Source organism: Diadema antillarum, unplaced genomic scaffold (assembly GCF_040938485.1).
Source record: "Diadema antillarum isolate AM-2024a unplaced genomic scaffold, OU_Dant_1.0 seq00001629_RagTag, whole genome shotgun sequence".
Taxonomy (NCBI): domain Eukaryota; kingdom Metazoa; phylum Echinodermata; class Echinoidea; order Diadematoida; family Diadematidae; genus Diadema; species Diadema antillarum.
The window spans coordinates 691,770-713,803 of NW_027272338.1; the positions used below are offsets into that span (position 1 = coordinate 691,770).

The following is a 22,034-nucleotide window of genomic DNA, read 5'->3' on the forward strand; positions in this document are numbered from 1 at the left end:
CAAAGGGAGCGTCAACATTGCTTTTTGGAAGGGAATGTTCTACGGCGCTGGACTCTCCTCAAGATGAGGGGGCCAGCACTGAACGCGTTAATTATTACATGATAAGCTCGACCAATACTTAAACGCGGGTATTAGACCTAATATGTCTCTACAGTTATTGACAGTCCCTGCAAAATTTGCCTAGTCTGATGCGTTATTTTCATGAAACCCCTTTGCCGTCGGGTCTTGGAAATAACTGGCAATGATCATTCGATTTATTGCAATTTTGTAAGTTTTTCTTGTCCTCTGCCTTTAAATCAAACTGTTTTGAATTGGCAGCACTTGAGCCAAGCTGATTGCAATATATCGTATTTAGAATACATGGCAATGTCAATGCAGAATTATTCTCTAAAATCAGGTTCGAGAAATCTCTTTAGAAATGATTTCAAAACAAACATTATTACCACTCCAGGTGACAGGGATTAAACAACTTTAAGCGCGTGTGATCATCCATTGTTTGAATAACCATTTTGTTTTGTTTCCTTATCCCCGGCTGTGTTTTTTTTTAAGACGGCACAGATTGGGGCATGGCGCGTGTTAAACCTATGGGAAAAACGTTGGGTTAGGGTTTTTGGTTAGGATTAGGGTTAGGGTTAGGGTTAGGGTTAGGGTTAGGGTTGGGGTTAGGGTTAGGGTTATGGTTAGGGTTAGGGTTAGGGTTTGATGGTTAGGGTTAGGATTAGGATTAGGGTTAGGTTTAGGGATAGGGTCCCCAATAGATTTTTAGGGTCCCCAATCTGCGCCGTCTAAAAATAACACGCATCCGGCTGGTCGCGTTTGAATTTACTTCAATCGATGTGAAATTGGCTAACCCTATTATAGATAACAGTGGCTTCTGGAATCTGTGGGATCGCTAGGCGAGTTTTCAGGATAAGTAGGCCTACAGACATACATGCATACGGAGCACCCGGGCGACAGTTTTACCGACAACGCCATTCACAATCGTGAGACAGGCGTCGCGCGTTTAATATATCACCAGCTGCGTCGATCCCGAGTCGGGCGGAGCGACCTCATCGTTGACTTCCTCTTGCAATCCTGCGACCTGCGCGGCGCGGCGCGGCTCTGGGACCCAGAGCTCCATCGAGATCTACTTGGTCCGCTGAGTGCTCGGAGAGGAAAGCCGACGGCACAGTGCTGGTAATGACTGGCATGCCTTTATAGTGCAGAAAGGAACGGATCGAACTTAAAGTTACCATAATTTATCCGTGTGTGTGTGTGTGTGTGGGGGGGGGGGGGGGCTGCTTGTTTAATTGGTTTCAAATTGCATACAAATTCAGTGCAAATTTCACTCACTCCCAAGACATTCATGAAAATCTCTCACACGTTTCGAGATTTCAATCTTGCTTGATTATTACTGTTGACCAAAGTTAACGTAGATGGGGTAGTTTGATCTAAACTCGAACGTACGGTAGCAGCTTTGGCACTAGACTACATACTACACAGTATACTGAGCAGAACCTGTGCTCTGTAATTTCATGTTACTTTAATTTAATCAATGATAATATGGAAGTTCCATTTTTGTTCTCAACATATTAATTGAACATTGTTACAATTCATATCTATTTGTTTGCTTGTTTGTTTATTTTTCATATTCGGACATAAAAACCCATTAGTCAAACGACAGAGATTGAGTTTTTCTCCAGTAGGTTTGCATTGTTTGTCAGAGTAATTTGCAATTCACATACCGGGTGTCCCAAAAAAAGCGGAACGGTGGATTTTCAGTACCTTGCGGTCTAAAAGTTATATATCTTTTGACATCATTAGAAAGAGCATCTTCCGCAGAAGACTATGATACCAAAATTATTAAATTTGGTTCTGCACTTTTTATTCCACGCCAATTTCTGAAAATGCAGTCATTGTCAAATTTCGCCGAATTTTTGCGACTTATGAGATAATAATTTGAGTGCGACACGCGATCCATACGGTGAATATCGTTTAAGCTTGGTGATCCATGTCAACAAAAGATACAGTTTTCACATTGGGCACGGGCCAGGAAAAAACAGTGTGTGTGTGTGTGTGTGTGTGTGTGCGCTTCCAAAATAAAAGCTGTATCTTTTGTTGACACGGATCAACGAGCTTACACAATTCACCGTATGGAACGCGTGTCGTACCCAAATTATTATCTCATAAGTCGCAAAAAATTGAAAATGACTGCATTTACAGAAATTGGCGTAGAATAACAAGTACTGAACCAAATTTAATGATTTTGGTATCATGGTCTTTTGCGGAAGATGCTCTTTCTAATGATGTCAAAAAATATATCACTTTTAGAACGCAAGGTACTGAAAATCCACCGTTCCGCCTTTTTTGGGACACCCGGTATAGGTAAAATAATTTTAAAAGTCTAGTTTTTTTGTTTGTTTTTTTTTGGTTATGTGATCTTTTCAACCTTCCGCCAATGTTTTCCTTCAAATAAATATGCGGCCAAAGCACAAATGAAATGCATTGTGCAACATTAATAACTGACTCGCGCATGAATGCGAAAAATGTGCGCAATGCAGTCTTTGTATATACAGTGGCAATGACTGGGAATGAGTACCGGTATCCCTTGGCTTATGTCTCCTATCCCATCTGCCAGAAGTGCCTTGAATAAAGTATAAGTCATAATATTTTGTGCGGGTATATGCTTGTGTATGTCAATTGTTTTTATGTGACATGTGTACTTGGCAGTCAAGAAATATCCAATAATGTTCTGCAACCTCCATGCATTGTATTCCTCCCTCCTAAAAGCTCATACAACGTGAATACTATATCAAGTTCACTATTTCTCACATCGATATCAACGTTACAACTTGGAGTTATAATATTTTTGTGCGGGTATATTTGTGCTTGTGTATGTTGATTTTATGTGACGTGTCTACTTGGTAGTCAAGAAATATCCAATAATGTTTCTGCAACTTTCATGCATATTCCTCTTCCCTTAAAGCTCACATATCAACGTGATTACGATATCACTTTCACCATTTATCACATCCAAAACCACCCATGTTGAGTTTGAAGCTTTGGGAAGAAGATTTCAACTTAATCATAATTATTATTATTTCTGTTCAAGCGTAAGCTGCATTTAACCTCCTCTTATCTCTAGAGATCCTATAGTTGATGATCGCTGGCGGCTACCCAATCTTCATGGTAGTCCATTTTGTGTAATATATTTTGTTGAATATTTCAACAAGAAACATCACTAAATAAGCCGTCATCGTGCATAACCTCATTTGACTAACGTAATTCATGGAAACGCAAGTGGTTAATGAATAATTACTATATTTTCTGAATGAAGGTTTGAAGCTGTTGTCTCAGTGAGCATTTAATAAGAAAAAAAAAACTAAAGAAAAAAAAAAGAACCAAATCAACATGCTTTCACTTCATTTATCTTTTTTTGGGTCATTTTTAGATGTATCACAGTTACACCTTCAATGGTAAAATCGCGAAAGGGTGACAAATATCAGCGAGGTTATTTGCTGGCCGTAGTCCTGGTAAACAACCAATAATTTTCCATCGTGTTCATTGGGATCTGTGAACCTCTTTTCACCCCTGTCCTTCTCTTTCTCTGATATCTCTGAGGTCATGGTGAAGTTGGAGTCGAATTCTAGAAAGGGCCAATAACTTGCTTTGCATTAACACGTGTAATTATGATACCTGTCAATCATATCTGTATGCCATAACGTTATTATTGGGCTCCCGTTTTGTCAAAAGATATAATCGATTATAAATTTTCTTACCACGCAGGCTGCCATAGACATATGACAGTAATCAACTATATAATCAATTATAACTCTTCATAAAACAGGGCCCTGACTTGTTCAGCCCTTGTGAAAAGCATGAATTCTGATCAAACACATGTGAAGTTAAGAAATCCAAGGTTTAATCAAGGCTCCAAAGCGATTAGTTCCGAAATAATCGTCCGCGTTGGGAAATGCATATAACAATAATTTATGGATTCCGTTCACCTCTCAGTCTCAATTCCAAAAAGGGAAGGGATGGGTGGGGAGAGGGAGAGAGCAGGCACCTCCCTGGAGAGAGACAATGGGAGAGAAGCGATGGGTGGAGAGAGGGAGGGGTAGCCCTGATAGTTCGATCACATTCCAAAAGTTATTGACGGCAAATAGCGTCCATCCAGTGTTCATCCCTTTGTAAAGCTTGTCAAACAATCAAACATCGATACTTGCACCTAGAAAACGGGCACGGCAAGATTACCCTTCATGTATATTCAATGCTACACAAAGCGCTCGGTATACCTAGTACACTGTAATTACTACGGTTGAAAGAGCACCTCCCTGGTATCTGGGACTCCCCGGAATAGTAGTGTAGCACTGTGTAGTGAGTTTTTGAGCGTGCAGGGTCATTGGGGTCAATCAGGCCAGTTTTCATGTACATGTACACTGTAGCAATCATACGGAACGGAGGAACTCACGTGACCCGCAGTGCACTGGTGGTGCGATTCAGAGCGAACATTATACTGCACCTCGTGCAAAACGGATCATCGTCAAAAGCACATGTTCAGTACATGCGGTAAAGTGTGGCGTTATTCTGAGCATCAACTTCACATCAAGACCGACGATGGAGCACGCCAAGTTGAAACCTCTTATGTACGACCCTGACTACTACACCAAAACTTTCCATGCTTATGCCAAGCGATCCGCCAAGTTTCAGGTCCTATCCACATGGGGAGATACAGTTTTCCCACAACAAGTGGTTAACCGGCTTGTAGAGCGCTTTCCCGCAGACTCCACAGTCCAAATGCTGGGAATCGGCAGCGGCTCGGGTAAGAACTATAGAGCTAATACTCATAGGTGTTCATTACAAAAAAAATATTTCCCACTTTTGATCCTTAATAGTTCAAAGACTATACATCAGATAACACTGTCATTGATATGAGTAATAGCTGAATAGTGTACAATTTAGTTGGATGTGATTTGAATATGAGAAAATGAATTAGTTTCGTTAAAGTTCCAGATTTTGGTCAAATTTGAACCCTCTGTACAAAATTGAACTTTACACAGGAACAGATGCGATGGTGTGTACAGTATGTGTGTGCTTACAATGACCCTGAACAGTATAGACATGAATACCACGAATACTACCTCTGCTGACTTGTTCCAAGGCACGTGAATGCTTTATTAATAATCTATGATGGATTGCCCTGGGCACTGCTAGTCTGAAATCATGGTAAAGAGTAAAACGCATGCAACATGCACATCGAAAGAATAAGCACATGTTTGGATACACTTCATTCCGGGATGAATAAAGACAGCTGTGATAGTGGAATTTATTCTCATGAATATGTAATAGAGCATTCAAACCCTGGCCATTGTTCAGGACCATTGTCTGGGTGTTAACTACACACTCTCATACACACCAATTGACACCAGTCCTGTGCAAAATTAAAGTTTTGTACAGAGGGTTGAAAATAGAGCAAAATCTGAAATCTTACTAAAAATAAATCTTGAATTCAATGAAACTGATTAATGCTTTCATTTTTAAATTACCGCCAACAAAATTGTACACTATTCAGCTATTGCTCACATCAATGTCAGTGTTATCTGATATATAGTTTTTGGACTACCAAGGATCAAAAGTGGGAAATGTTTTTTGTAACACCTTATAATTATACACTTATCCTCCACTCATTTTGTTTGTTGAGAAGTATAGCCTCGTGCTGTTGAGAAATGGTTAGAAAAGGTTGTTATGTCCGCTGTAAGATTAGATTATTCGACGCAATGCGTACATAGTCGAGTGGCGTACAGGTCTGTATTACCTCCCGGCATAACCTGTAATACTGAACAGGCTTTGATGAGAAAAAAAAAAAAACTGTTAAAGTAGAAGTGGAGTGGAGGTATTTGCCATAAACCATGGGAATGATAGCCTACACATTTTTTTTTTTTTTTTTTTGGTGTGTGTGTGTGTGTATGTAAACGCAAAGCTAGGCTTGATATTTTTCTGACATATTGTTTTTCCTTATTTGCCTGCGACAACCAGAATCTTTCCATTTTTTTTTTTTGCCCCAAATCGCAACGCAATCTTAATCGTAATTAATGCCAGCAAGCTGTAGTTCCAGGTGTTGCCATAGAGCAGGCTCTACATGTATATTCATCAATCTATATAGGGACTGGTGTGATTAAGAAGCTGGGTATACCGGTGACAACATTAGTCTATGCAAACCGACACATCAGTTATGAAGTACGGCACTATACAAATTGTACATGCGGCGAAATATGCTTAATACCTAGCTCAGGTTTACGGGTAAACTCGGTCCTTTGTAATGAGGGCGCTACAGGGGCCGAGTTTACCCGCTAGGCCGAGTTCACCCATAACTACTACCCATAACTAAGAAATAGAACTAATGAGTGCAAGTATAAGATTTGGAACACATTCTTTTATAATAGGAATGATATATCAGGGGCGGATCTAGGAATTCCGTAAGGAAGGGGGCGGCGATGCACGCGCCCCCTCCGGGATCCACCACTGCATATATTCAGTGATAAGGCCGTTATTGGTCGGATTGACTACTACAGTTGTTGATCGTTATAGTGATTTCAGTTTAATTCAACCTAGTCGTTCTTTGAACTGTTCATCCACTGCTTGTTCATGCTATTACACAAGGTTTCATGAATGTGGTCGTTTCTCTTTTAAAACCCTGGTTTGCCTTCTCAGTTTTCTTTTTCTTCTTCTTTTGGCCTGTATTGATTATGAGGGTCATGCACCTCTCCAGCAAGGAGGTTCAAGAGATGGAGTCACCCCTTTCAATCCTTGTCTGATGAAGCTGCTAAAAATTGTTTGAAGTTTGAGTCAAACTGGATCTGCTATGGTTATACGCAGATATCGGAAGGCAGTTGATTCATGTATTACTGCATAATGACCAGGAACTTTCTAACAAAGGCTGTGTTTATCAACTCCTTTTCTCGGCAGAAACAGGTTACCCAAACAGCTTTCAAGGAATTTTTACGAGTTGATAAACGCAAAGCTGTTTTGAAAGCCCTTTAGGAAAGCCTTTTACGAAAGGGTGCGTTTATCAACTCTCCTTTCTCGGCAGAAACAGGTTATCCAAACAGCTTTTAAGGAATTTTCACGAGTTGATAAACGCAAAGCTGTTTTGAAAGCCCTTTAGGAAAGCCTTTTCGAAAGTCCGAAATTTGTGACGATCCAAACAGGTTTCCTTAACAGGTTATCAGAATCCTGTTTGTAAAAGCCTTTCGAAGTTGATAAACGCAAAGCTGTTTTGAAAGCCCTTTAGGTCGCCATACTGCGGTTACGCAACCATGCGTTTCCAGTTTCTGAAAAGACGCGCGCCACGTATAATGCACACGAGTACGTGTACACAGGTGTATACATACAGCTGTGTGTAATGCACGCATATGCTTGGAACAAGGAGGTGTTTCTCTCACCAACAAGGTTTGAGAAATAGAGTAACAACAGTCTCATTCCCTTTGATCCCATGTCTCATGCCGCCACTCAGAAATATTTGAAGTATGTGCTAAACTGGAGCTGCCTCACAGATAGGAAGACAATTGATTCATGTGGCATTGTATCATGACTCGTCACTCTCAAAGGAAGATATGTCTTTATGATGGTAATTACTTTTCGCCGTCCCGTCTTAGAAAACAAGCGGCACATTAATAGTACAGGCAGTCAGGGCTTTGGAAAGGGCTCTCGAAAGGGCTATGGAAAGGGCTATGGAAAGGGCTATCGAAAGTTGATAAACGCAGCCGACGAAAACAAGCGGCACATTAATAGTACAGGGAGCAGACAGGGCTTTCGAAAGGGCTATGGAAAGGGCTATGGAAAGGGATATGGAAAGGGCTATCGAAAGGGCTATCGAAAGGGTTTTCGAAAGTCGTTTAAACTGGGGAAAGTTGATAAACACAGCCAAAGACAAGTCTTTACGATGATCATTACTTTTCACCATCACTTCTTAATATCAAAAACAAAAAGAGAATAGAAAAGAATGAACAATGCATAATGGGGCAACAGACAAGGGGATGCGCGAAATCACGTCGATTGATGAAATTTCGTCGGTGTTTTCACGAACCGACGCTATTTCGATTTTGGTCAAAATTTTCAAAATCGAGATATTGGTACCAAATGAAAGTGCTTTCAAAACTCTACCAAATCCCAAAATTTTAGATCACAAAATTAATTATTCTTAATTTTATCAAAGAAAGAAAAAAACGACGGTACTCGAAATATCGAGAAATTGAGAAAAAGGGGTTTCACGAACCGACGCAGTAAAGATACGCCGGTTCGTGAAACCCGAATTGCTAGGGTGAAGAGCAGTGCGGGTTTCACGAACCGTCGCAGTTGCATTATTTTGAGCTTTGTTCAACTGACTGGCCTAGAATTAGGTTTTGGCCCTAATCCAGATCTCAGAGTGAGAACCAAACCATCTGAAAGATGAATGACGACCTAAGCCAGCCCACTGTCCACGAGTGAAGTGAATGGTAAGCTATAATCTTATTAAAATCATGCTCAAAATAACAGTTTCAGTTGGACTACCATACGATAGAGTGTAGTCCCATGTATTCAATCGCGTGATGCTTATGAAGCCTAGTCTGTAAACGCCATCCAATTTCAAATTAGATCCCAAATCATATTATTTATAGTTTCTTTTCAACTTATGTCGTTACTTCTGAGACTACTGAGTACTGTACTAGTAGTCGTAACGTCTGTGTGCAAGACATGCAAGATGTCAAAGTCTCGAAGACACTCATGGCTATGCAAATGAAATCATGAGATTGGCAAAGTAGGCCTACTAAACTAAAAAAAAGTAAAAAGTCTAAAAGTAAAACTCAAAGGAAGAGTAAAGAATAAAGTTAGACATGTTAGACTTTAACTTTCAAGTTTAACTATTAAGTCTAAGTTAAGACTTTACTTGTAATGCCAGTTACTAAAACTAAGATCAGCTGAAGTCTAAGACCAAGTCAAATTAACACAGAGTCTATACAGTCTAGCTCTAGATCTACATCTAGACTAGTGGTAATAGTAGGTAACAGTTAGAGTCCACCCATTTTTTCCCCCAATTTTTACTGGTCCATTCCTGAAAAAGTTACTGGTCAGTGTCCAACAGTGATTTTTTCCTGGTCAGAGACCGTCTGACCAGTGCCAGTGTGCAGCGTTGGTGTAGATGTCATCTATGACAGTATGTGGTCTAGTGATACTACCTAAACACTACGAGTAGTACTCTACAGGTTAGGTGGCTTTCCTGTACAGTGTGCGTATACTTGTGAATTCAGCCCTAGTACCGTACTGTGTGTAGATATGTGACATTATGTCTAACGTTAGTTCGAGTAGAGTACCTTTGAAGCACAGCGGTGGGGCTTTTTTTCCCTAAAACTTGTGAAATGGCCCAACCAAATGGCGTTTACATATTCACGCGTGATTGATAGTGATACAGTAGCGCTGTCGATTTCCACAGCAGCCATACATAATCTTTTGTCCTTTCTTCTTTCCTTTTTTCCCTTTGTTCTTTCACCCTTTTTATTCTTGGAATCGAAGGACTTCTAAGAAATGTCCCTCGACTGATTTAACCAGGACTCTTGAGTCCTGGTAAACCTAACCTAATCGAGTAACCGTTAACATTTGTTAGGCCTAACATAACAGTAACACTGACTTAGCCCTGTATTGACTTTGTCTTTGGCCGACTTACTGAGATGGCGAGTCTAACTCTTTAACGTTAGTCTAAACGTAGTCGTTAGATCTGTCAGTGTCAGTGTCACCGGTTATTGTATATGGTGCCATCTCTAACGTACGTTGACAAGTTGATGTTAGTTATCTATGTCAACTTACTGATTCAGTAATAGTGGTACTGTCATCCTGTTGGATATCGCCACAATATCATCCGTGACGTGTTAATTTCGTGTCACAAAGACAAAAGTTGCCAAGATCTAATAGTATTAGATGTCTAGATCTAGATGTAGTCTAGATCTATAATATAAATTTTGTGAACCACTGGTAACTTAAAAGTGAAAGGTCTAGACTTCACTTAGTCTATAATTAGACCAGACATTCATGAGGCAAAGGCCTATTTAGTAGATCTATTCTTATTCTATTTTAACGTCAATTCCTACTAACTCGCCACGTGTTATTCCGAAGGCCAAGGACTTCCGGGTTAGTGATTTTTTTTTTCATAAATACCAAACAGCAGACGTGTTTCATTTGCATTCTTGTGCAGACTTCATGAAAATATGTGCAGTATCAAAGAAATATGATGCACATGACAATGCCAGTGTTTTATAGGTGAATGGTTAATACCTTTAAAACCTGAATGATAATGTAGAGTCTAGGTCTAATTAAGATGTTACAGTCTCTGATAAGAAACAGGTTTGACTGTCATAGACTGTTTTCCAAATGCAGGTACATGTAGTAATATTCAGCTATTTCAATGCAATGCCTTGTTTACAAATACATGTAGATTTATATTCATGTGAATGATAATTCAATTTCTACATGAGACATACTAAGTGCTAAACATAATATCTTGCATCAGTAAAATGTGTAAATGAAGAGACAATTTGAATATGCATCAAATACGAACAGCAGCATTTTTTGACATTCTTTGATCCTGCATAGGCCTACCACTTTGTTTTATGTTTAATATGAATAGAGCAAAATAATTTCAACGTCAGTTTTGTTGGCTGATTTTTTTTTCTTCTCAAAATTAAAGTTGTATCTTGTGCCATGATGTTTGATTTTAACCAAAAGTTCTTAATTTCTTTCTTTTCTTTCAGATGACTGGTGCCATGTAGTAGCGAAGAACTGGACTGTCTCAGAAAAGAAAAGGAAAAGTACAGGGTCGTGTACATCACCAACGGATGTGAATACAATGGTAATGTAGAGTCTAGGTCTAATTAAGATGTTAAAGTCTCTGATAATAAACAAGTTTGATTGTCGTAGACTCTTTCCCAAATGTAATTAGTAATATTCAGCTTTTTCAAAGCAATGCCTTGTTTACAAGGACATGCAGATTTATTCATGTGAATAATGATTTAAATTCTACATGAGACTTACTAAGTGCTAGACATAAGATCTTGCATCATTAAAATATGTAAAAGGCGAGACAATTTGAATATATGCATCAAAAACAGCAGTATTTTTTTGACATTCTTTGATCCTGTATACCGTTTTGTTTTATGTTTAGTATAAATAGAGCAAAATAATTTCAACTACAGTTTAGTTGGCTGATTTCTTTTTCTCAAAATGAAAGTTGTATCTTGTATCATGATGTTTGATTTTGATCGAAAGTTCTTAATTTCTGTCTTTTCTTTCAGATGACTGATGCCATGCAGTAGCGAAGAGCTGGACTGTTTCAGAGAAGAAGAAAAAAGTACAGCATCGTGCTGATCATCAAGGAATGTGAATACAATGGCTTAGGAAAGAAGACAATCTACAGATAGGATAGAAGGGAGAAATTAGGATGAAGGGCGACAACATAAGGATGGTATATCTACAGTGAAATGTGATTGTAAAGTGGAAACATGAAAGGAGATCCTAAGATTGAAGGTGAAAACAATGCATTCCATTCTGTGATGTCGTAATTACAATTTTGCTACACTTTAATAACACTACAGAGAGACATTTATATCAAGGAAAGCTTCATGTGGATATGGAATGTTAGATTATTTTAAGTGTTCATTGGTATGTATTTCATGATAATAAATCTTGAAGGTTTTGTGTGGTAATCATAACCTTGTGATAAATCTTGATAGATTTCTAAGTGCACACTGGCAATATTTAGATGATGCTGTAATCAGATTAAGTTCTATTCTTCTTTATTCTTTTATTTATTATTTTGTTGTCTTCAACCCACTTTGAATGTGTCACGTATGATTCTTATAAACATGGGAACATGCACTCCATGTAACTGATAGGACTTATAACAAATTGACATAATTATTCAACCATCACTAGACAGTTCTGTTATAAGATGTTCTTTATCTAACTAAAATTGTAAATTATGATACGTGTATGTTCCCATGCAAACTCACAACAAAATGCAGAAATTTGATTTCTTTTAATAATAATTCATTATGTCTCTAAATTTACAATTAAAGAAAGTGATTGCAATAAGGATGTCAAACATTGTATATTAAAATAATAGATTATTCATTTGTCTCCATCCGTAGTAACGCATGCAACTGCAGTGTGCAGTTTGTAGGCTGCTGTGAAAAAAAAAATCACAGGGGCCCAAGCAGGATTCGAACCCACGACCTCTGGATTACTAGACCAGTGTCATAACCACTGGACCACCGGAGTGCCCTGGCGCTACCTTTACACATGAATAATTAAGTATAGAAGGGCTTGGGGGCGCTTCGAAGTTTACTGCTCTTATTAAATATGTACATGTCATGTGCAACTCAACTAAAGATGATTAAACACACTGAAATTCTTACTTTAAATGATATTCATAATTTGTTTTTTTTTTTTCTTTAATAGCTTGGGATGTACACTTTATACACTGTATCGGTCTACATTTCGCCTACAATATGGAATTCTTTACTTCGAGACGTTTGTTTTTAACAAACAAAAAATTAAGAGTCCTTTAAAGGTGCTGTAAAACAGTGGTGTTTGTTTGTTTGTTTGTTTTTTGGTGGGGGGGGGAGGGGAGTCAAATTAGCCTTGGCCCCTCTCCGCCGTCTTTTTTTTTTCCTTTAGCTGCATTTTTTTTAGTCATCACATGAAAATTCGTCTGCATCCACCCCGTAGTTTTGCTGATGACCTTTCTTTTTAATTATTTTAGCCACACACAATTTTGGCTGAATTTCCCCACCCCTCTTGTGAATTTGCTAGTACATGTACTAAAACACATTCTCAGAATGTGTTTATAGTACTGGTGGATTAAGGATTCACAGGGAGGGGGGGGGGTCGGCCAAAATTTCTCTTTTCTCATATGTAACAAGCCTTCGGGGCGAAAGGCTGATATTATGGGCTTTCTACACACATTTTTAGATGCTAATTATTGGTTAACATGAGCATGATCATTTATGTTGTGATTAATTTGTTTCCTTATATATGTATGACTTCTATTAGATACTTAATTGGCTTGGCACTCCTTACATCGACCTATTTTAGACACCCATTTCCCTCTCTCTCTCGTGCTTTTTCTCTACTGTCCTGTGAATAGTGTAACTACATGTACATGCAGTACCTCTTCTCTTTTGTATGATATACATCAAGTTTTTATCTGAGCATATGGGTGTTGCAGCACTCTCAAGCTTCATGCATATGCAGCAACATCTTTGTGTGGTCATATACATAGTTATGCTTGATATATTAATTTGAGAATGTTATTCTTTCTCTTGTATATGTTCCGTCCGCACTCTATAGATGTAAATGTACGATGTAAGATTTGGTGTGCATGTTCGAACTGTGTTCCTCTTTTTGTGAACACATAAGAACTGATATAATAATGAACTTGAATTACACATATTCTTGAATCTTGATTCCATCTCCATTTGCCATTAGATATGTATTGATTTATGGAGCTCTTCCACAATTGTTATCCTTCCCATTGTCATTACTCATCTCTGAATAATTCAAATTTGATATTTTATTGAGGACCTATGTTTCTTCGATTACATAATGTACCTCTTCAATATATTGCTGCAAAAGGCATAATAAAACATGACCATTATTATATATTTAAAATGAAGCTTGAAATTCTGATAGTGTTGATATTTATGTATTTTTAGGAGTTTATCAGTTTCGAAGAGTGCATGCAGGATGAGTTTTATGTTTTTATATGATCAGGTGCAGCTATAAAATCTGTTGAGCAGGAAAGAGAAAGATAGAAAATGAGGAATTATGAGTGAATTCGCATGCGAGCCAAATGACAATAATGACACTGATAAAAATTGTGACAAAGTAAATGTCACAAATATGTGGAATAATAAGAAATAAAGAAATTAATATATTATTTCAGAGAAAGAAATAACAGAGTGCATGCATGAGTATGAAAGATGAGTAAATACGAGTAATTATTACTGACTGGCACGTCTTTTTCCCAAGATTTAGCGGTATCCTTCATCTTAGAACAAACATTCATAATTATTATGAAAGAAGTGAACTGAATTTGAATTAAAAATAATGTGAAAAAATGAAAAAGTAAGTTAATTAAGTAAAAAAAAAAACAGTAAAAAGTAAAAAATATGAAACACAGTATACCGAGTACATGTATTACCAAATGATAGATGTCCAAATGCAAAAGTGTTAAATAATAATATATCCACAAAAAAAGGGGGCAAAGAAATCTTTGGAACGATCAACCACAGCTATAATAACAATACATGCGTGTACTAACTGAAGATGAAAACAATGACAACACTCTTTTTAGAACAATTAAGAGAAACTGGCTTGTATTATCATCTTAATTATCACTAAATGTATTGTAATCATCACAACAATCATTACATGACAATTAGTTTCAATTAATAAGGTTAATTTTGATAAGCAGGTATAGCCCTAATAGTACTTGTATGTAAACACATACGAAAATGAAATAGCGACGGTTCGTAAATACACGCGCATTGCACGTTACCTATTGTACAGGCCCTACAGCGCGGGTCTCACGAACCGGCGTAATACAACTTACGTCGGTTCGTGAGACCCGCGCTTAAGTACATAACCTATGGTGCGCGCAAGAAACGATGGATTTACGAACCGACGCAGTGAGTTTGAAGACAGAAATATCGTAAATTTTTTGAATTCACACTAAAATTACACTATGGATAGGAAGAACAACTTCCACTCTCATCACCCTGTCAAAATTTTCACACACAAGACAGGAAAAGTCATTGAAAACGTTGTCTAAAACTTGTGAGATCTTTAAACGCGATTTTCTCAGAATTGCATTTTCGCTCAAAAACGAAATAGCGTCGGTTCGTGAAAACGCCGACGATTTATTTAAATCAAAATTACTCGACTGGAAATGTAAGGACGCTAATCCAACATTGATTTTTCAAGAACTATATATTTGAAGATTATACCATATCCAAGGGCGCCGGAAGCAGGGGGGGGGGGGGCAGGGGTGGCACTTGCCCCCCCCCCCAAAAAAAAAAAAAATAATAATAATAATAATAATAATAATACTAACCCAAGTGCCCCCTGTAATAAATAATCAATCAATTATTTAAAGACCAAAATGAACAATAAAGGCACTTTTCTTGTCTAAAAGTTGTCAATTTCACAACTGGAAATTCATTATGAACATACATTATAATATTTATACAGTAATATTTACTTATGACTCAATTTGGTGCATAGATGGTAGCCTTGCCTCCTCGAGTGTGCCCCCTGAAACAAACCTCTAGTAAACCTTACATTTTCCCTTTCTTCTATGCTTTTCAGCAATATAAGAATAATTTTTATTGCTCGAACAATGCGATCACGTTTAGGCTTTTAATGAATACATTTCAGACTAATGGCAAAGTGAAAGTGTCTCGCTCGCTCTACCCGTACATATAGTAAAATAAAGAGTTTTCATAAGTTATGATGATAGTCCTTCGCAGTGAAGTTTGTTTTTATTACGTTTAATACCCCTTTTACACTTTTTACACTTTTACACTTATACACTCTGTTTTTACAAAAAGTCCCTACCGTGATACCCCCCTCCAACACCCCCCCCCCCCCCGCTCGGTCGCTTCGCTCCTTCGCGGAGGATCTCACATCGTCACATAATGTACCCCCGTATATTATAATCGTAGTCCTTCACACTGTTTTTTTTTTCACTATGTTTAATTTCCTAGAAACTTGCTTTTAAATGCTCTATAAGCGCGACTTGTGTACTCTGTTTTTACAAAAAATCCCTACCGTGGTACCCCCGCTCGGTCGCTTCGCTCCCTCGCCGAGGATCTTATACCGTCACATGAATGTACCCCAGTATGTTACATGTATAATCATAGTCCTTCGCACTAAATTTTTTCACTAGGTGTAATTTCCTAGAAATTTGCTTTTAAATGCTCTATAAATGCGACTTTTGTACTCTGTTTTCACAAAAAGTCCCTATACCGTGGGAGGGGGGTATCCCCCATCCCACACCCTCCCCCTGCTCGGTCGCTTCGCTCCCTCGCCGAGGATCTTACACCGTCACATAAACGTACCCCAGTATCTTGTAATCATAGTCCTTCGCACTAAAAAATTTCCACTATGTGTAATTTCCTAGAAATTTGCTTTTAAATGCTCTATAAATGCGACTTTTGTACTCTGTTTTGCAAAAAGTCCCTACCGTGGTACCCCTGCTCAGTCGCTTCGCTCCCTCGCCGAGGATTTCACACCGTCACATAATGTGCCCCCGTCGAGATTTTGCCCCCCCCCCCAAAAAAAAAAAAAACAAAACACACAAACACAAACAAACAAACAAACAAACAGACAAACAAAAAACCAAAAGTGTTCCGGTGCGCTTGACCATAATTATCAGTTTATTTGTCGGAATCGATTCTTAGAAGTGATGAAATCGGCTTTCCAGGAGGGTACAGTTTCAAACACTTTCACGACATACAGGTCTGATATGTCGGTCTACTTTTGTACATTATTTCTGGACAGGATTGGATTTTGTTTGATAATATGTTTAGTCATTACGTGAAATTTCTTTTCATTTATGAATAAACAAGCAAAATATAACCGAGACTAGAACTATATGAAAGGGTTCAAAATGAACCTTCAATTTGTTTGTAGGCTTCAACATACTAGAGCGAATGCCCGACAAATTAAGAAATAAGAAGATGCGGTCGCATCTGTTGAGAATACAATAGTCCATAATGTGTTTGACGTTCTTTGTATTCATTAGTTTTTATGCCTCCGCCACGAAGTGGTGCCGGAGGCATTATGTTTTCGGGTTGTCCGTCCGTCCGTCCGTCCGTCCGTCCGTCCGTCCGTCCGTCCGTCCTTCCGTCCGTCCGTCCGTCCTTCCGTCCGTCCGTCCGTCCTTCCGTCCGTCCGTAATGAATTTTGTGGACAGGGTAACTATCAAAACCTTTTGAGGTATCCTAATGAAACCTGGCATGTATGTGTATTAGGAGGTGAAGTTGTGCCTATCAACTTTTGGGTGCACATGCTCAAGGTCAAAGGTCAAAAGGTCAAGGTCAAATGCTTAAAATTTCACTTTTTCCCCCATATCTATGCAATGCCTGAAGATATTTTCTTGAAACTTAGTGTATACATGTATTACCCAATTAAGATTCTCTGGTGAAAGTTTGGGGTCATGAGGTCAAAAGGTCAAAGGTCAAAAGGTCAAGTAAAATGTTAAAATTTCACTTTTTTCTCTGTATCTTGGGAAATTGTTCAAGGTATCTTCGTGGAACAAAGTATATATGCATGTACTGACTGGCAGTGGTTATCTAGGGAATTTGGGGTTCATGTGGTCAAAGGTCAGGGGTCAAAGGTCAAGGGCAATACTTCAAAATTTTGCTGTTTTCCTTATATTTATGCAATGCCAGCAGGATTATTTTTTTTTTTAAACTTGATGTATGCATGTGCAACCCACTAGAGATTCTCTGGGATTTTCTTTTTTTTTGCCAATAAGGTCAAAGGTCAAAAGGTCAAAGATCAAGTGAAAGTGCTGAACTTACTTCTTTCTCCATATCTCTGAAGTGGCTCAAGTTATCTTTAAACTTAGTACATATTTATGTATGTTCTGCCTGACATTGATTCTCTTATGAATCAAAGGCCAGATGAAAATGATAACAATTTACTGTTCAATACAGAAATTGCACTTTTTCTCCATACGATTTATACCTTGACAATTACTCAAGTGCGTAAACTTATGAAAGGGTCAAAGTCGAAATTAAAGTTCTTAAATCCCCAAATACATGCTCTCCTATTCATCCAATTAAACATAGGTCAAGGAAGGTGAACATTCGATACATTTGTGACAAACATGTCATTTTAATATTTTGCCAATTTTGTGAAAATGTAATCACACATTGTCCACATGTACTATAGACCTATTAGGAGAATCATGCATTATGGCGGAGGCATACCAGTCGCCATAGCGACATTTCTAGTTTAATATGGATTCGCAAATATATGCTGGAGCAGATATTCTCTTTGAACGTGTCAAAAATCTCCAGTGAATCTCTGTGCATCCCTACGAGTAGCTAAAATGAACACAAAGAACGTCAAGTATGATCTGTGTTTGTGACTGTGTCTGTCTGTCTGTGTCTATTTGTGTCTGTGTCCTTGACATCGTGTGAATTTGTGTGTATTATTTAGATAGTTTGTGCTTTGCTGATCTGTGTCACTCGGATTTTCACCCAACTCTCCGCAGGCTGTGTAGGTTGAGCGTAGACTTTCAGAAGTTGACATAATCATGCCGCTAGCGAATCCCTCTGATGAACCGTAATTTCCTTCCGTACTAGTTGTTCGTGTTATTATAGCGTGAGGGAACCAGCTCGCATGTCTCGCTGCAGCAGCTAGAACTGGTCAGAATGTATTATGTTATGCATTGCCAGTATTGTTCTGAATCTTTGTCAATTAAACGACAAAAAGAGGATCGAAGTCTCCCCGGTAGTATAGTTTCACGTGACTCTCACCATGTCTCATTCAAATTTTACTCGTGTCTATCTACTATAATGGACACTGGTAAAAATGTAGAGCTCCCGAAATGCTATGCCTTTAAACGGATTAACGAAGTGAACAAACAAGAAGAGAGAAATCACAAGTCTAAACTTTAATAGGCTTCTTGCAAGCAGCAGTGTAGGTGAGAAAGTACACGTCTAAATAACATTAACGCGATTATTTGCTGTGTAACTGGTTCGTGATATCATCAGCTCCGTAACTTTTATTTCATTTCGTTTCGTTTTGCTTACTTGGTTGGTGTCCGCATATTCGTCTCTCTTTCAACATGTTTATCTTTCTTTTTATTGTTTCTTTCCTTTTCTTTTTCTTGTTGGACAGTCTTCATTTTACACAAGTTTCATAACGGCTGACCAGAACCTTTTTCTCCTTTTTAATGTAAATATTAGTAATATACCCAATTTTGCTTTATTTTGTTTTGTTTTGTTTTGTTTCATTTTTTTTTTACTTTTTTAGGTGAGATGGACAGTAAAATGGCAGCCAAGATTCGAGCTCATTTCAAGGCCGTTCAAAACATCGTGATCGAGCCCGCTGCCAGCCAGCTTGAAATGTATCGTAAGCTCATCGCCGATGGGAAAGAAGGATTCGCCGGGATCGACTTCGACCTCCGCGAGGATACGCTAGACGGCTACCGAAGGAAGCTGAATGAAACGGGCGTGCATCCCAAGTACCACTTCATCAGTGCCATTCACTCAGTCTACTACGTGGACGACTTGAACGACACCATTCGCTATCTACATGACTGTCTGGAGGACGGGGGAATGCTGTTGATCATTGTTGTTGGAGGTAAAAAAAAAGATGATGGCGAATTAAGAGTAATACGTGTGTACAACGAACTGACATTATCATAATATAAGACGAATCATGTTAAGCAGCCTGTACGCGCAGTAGCACACGCACGCAATGGATAGATGGATTGACAGATTAACAGGTTGATAGAAAGATACATAAAATCATATTACATCATGAAGTGTAAAACCATCCAAAATGGAAATAGAGGTATAACAGACGTATAGAGAACCGAAGATGAATTAGAGATGTAATGAACGTTATGTAAATTGATGAAATGAGGAATGATTATCGGGTTGTGAAATACATGTGCAGAATACTGAACACGAATAAAACTTTGTATAAGTTATGCAATCAGACCAGTAATGACAATCAATGCTCATGTATCAGATGTATCACTTTCAGGAGGAATCTCTCCATTAAAATCATTTCGAACCTGACATAAGTGCCGCTGAAGGTGCAATCAAATTGTCGTATTGACTGTTGTTGAGTTTGTGCCATCATCATTGATATTTGATTAACCGTCACATTTTGTTTTGTTTCCTCCTCCCGATTAACGCTTTTGAATTAAATCTTGATTTCTGATCGACGATTTTCTTCAAACGATGTGAAATTGGCTAACCCTATTAGACACCAGTGGCTTCTGGAATCTGTGGCAACGCTATGCTCGTTTTCAGGACAAGAACAGCCATTACATGTGCACGCAGGATCTGCGCGACGCCTTCAACGCCAACGGCATCCCGTTCACAGTCGTGAGACAGGCGTCTCGCGTCGACATCACCAGCTGCTTCGATCCCGAGTCGGAAGAGGGCAACCTCATCGTTGATTTCCTCGCGCATGTCTGCGACCTCCGCGGGTCTGGAACCCCGGAGCTCCATCAGGAGGTTCTGGACTACCTGGGCTCCGCTGAGTGCTCGGAGAGAAAAGACGACGGCACCGTGCTGTTCAACAACGACTGGGATGCCTTTATAGTGCAGAAGGGAAAGGGCCAAACTTAAAGTCACCATCATTTGTTTTATTTGTTACCTCCGCCAAGGAAGGGAGTTAGTTTTCGTTACCCCTTGTTTGTTTATCCGTGTGCGAAATAACTCAAAAAGTTGACAACGAATTTAAATGAAACTCTTAGGAAAGGTTGAGAATAACACAAGGAACAGATGATTAAATTTTGGTAGTGATCCGGAAACTTTTACGGATTTTATGAAGGATTTTCGATATTTTGGAAGGTAGGGTCAATGAACTTGGGAGTTCAAGCTCCGCATTTCTGAGGTTTTTCTTTGGTTTTTACTGACGCCCACTAAAGTGCGTGCCTTAACTGCGAGGTGCGCCGCGCAGCTGAGGGTTCATGATGTAACAAAAGGCTTCTATTATTGGGAACTCAGGCGATTTTTAGCATGCATTTACGGGTAGAAATCACTGATCTATACGGAAGAACAAGATCATTGGTGGAAATTAGCTGTTTGACGGAGGTCTGCGCTCTCAGATTGCTTCTCTAGTTTTGTTTTGTTCTGATGGATTTTTTTTTTTAGTTGGGGGGGGTAGGACTTGTTTGCTTCAAAGTGCGTTTAAACGCACTGCAGACGTCAATCGAACCTCTTACATTCTACAAATATTTTACGACGTTTATAGCTAGGTTTCTCAGAGAAACATCATAGATACAAAGTCCGTGTTCTGTTCAACGCACAAATAATGTACTAAGTAACTGTTTTAAGTTACGTGGTCGAGAGGTGGGCATGAAATAGTGGCAGACGATGTTTTTACTGCAGTATAAAACATCGTGCAGAAGGGAATGCGCAAGAATTGAAGTCAACACTGTTGTTGCTGGGGGGGGGGGGGGGAGAGAGAGGGGTTCTTGTATGCCCACAAAGTGCTTTCAAATGTTATAGTGCAAAGGTTGATGACGCCTATGGCAACTCCGGACGTTCCGTCATTTCCAGCATACGCTTAAATATATGGGTTAACACCGGAGATTATACGAAGTCCGCGTTCCTTCCACAAGTATGTAACTGTTTTAAGTTACCTGGTCAAGGAGTGGGCTTGAACTTAGCAGACGGGGCACACTAAAAGTGTAAAATGAAAAAAAAAAAAACACACAATGAAGCTACGATGTGTTGTAAGTGTTTTACTCGCCTCTGTCGAAGGAAGTATTTTAGAAACTCACATTCTTTTTGTGTGTTTGTGTCATAGATGTCATTACAGCTTAGTTGATTGCGTCCTGACATCCTGTCATTTTATTTTCCGGGGGGGGGGGGTGTCTTTCTATTCTACTCTCTACATACTTTCGTCATTATTCTTTATTTACTCGTTGCTGTTCAAATATGTCTGAAATTTGCCTCTGTGGCTTGCTTAACCTTCTTTAATCAAAAGGTTTTTATATTTTTGTATAATGCTTAAGCTATTTTTTTTTTTCCGTACTCGTACTTATACAATGAAATCATGTGTGGAAACTATTTTACTAAACATTTTCATGTCTGCGTCTATGATTATCTAGCGTAGTAAAAAAATACAAACAAATGTATGTCTGCACACTATGGTAATACATTGTACACTGTTTTGCTGCCATTTATGATTCATTGTATTGCTGCATTGCATGCTTTGCCCGCATTTTTCTTTGGAATAAAATTTCATACATTATGTCATGCCTCTGT

General features: G+C 38.7%; 2 protein-coding genes across 2 annotated transcripts in view; one reads left to right on the forward strand and one right to left on the reverse strand.

Annotated features, from left to right (window-relative positions):
- Positions 1 to 22,034, reverse strand: part of LOC139711247 (scavenger receptor cysteine-rich domain-containing protein DMBT1-like) — a 107,351-nt gene that overhangs the window by 70,639 nt on the left and 14,678 nt on the right. The gene's annotated exons all lie outside the window — the stretch shown is intronic.
- LOC139711235 (histamine N-methyltransferase-like) lies at positions 4,516 to 20,387 on the forward strand. The gene is made up of 3 exons (XM_071623150.1): positions 4,516 to 4,801; positions 19,057 to 19,386; positions 20,020 to 20,387. Exons 1-3 carry the CDS (start codon positions 4,597 to 4,599, stop codon positions 20,385 to 20,387), a joined length of 903 nt encoding a protein of 300 aa, XP_071479251.1. The 5' UTR covers positions 4,516 to 4,596.

Excerpts from the sequence above, each read along its gene's own strand:
- LOC139711235 (XM_071623150.1), top strand. The coding sequence starts at position 4,597 with ATGGAGCACGCCAAGTTGAAACCTCTTATGTACGACCCTGACTACTAC. Across the intron at positions 4,802-19,056 it reads GGGAATCGGCAGCGGCTCGG|GTGAGATGGACAGTAAAATG; the intron begins GTAAGAACTATA and ends TTACTTTTTTAG. Across the intron at positions 19,387-20,019 it reads GTTGATCATTGTTGTTGGAG|ACACCAGTGGCTTCTGGAAT; the intron begins GTAAAAAAAAAG and ends TAACCCTATTAG.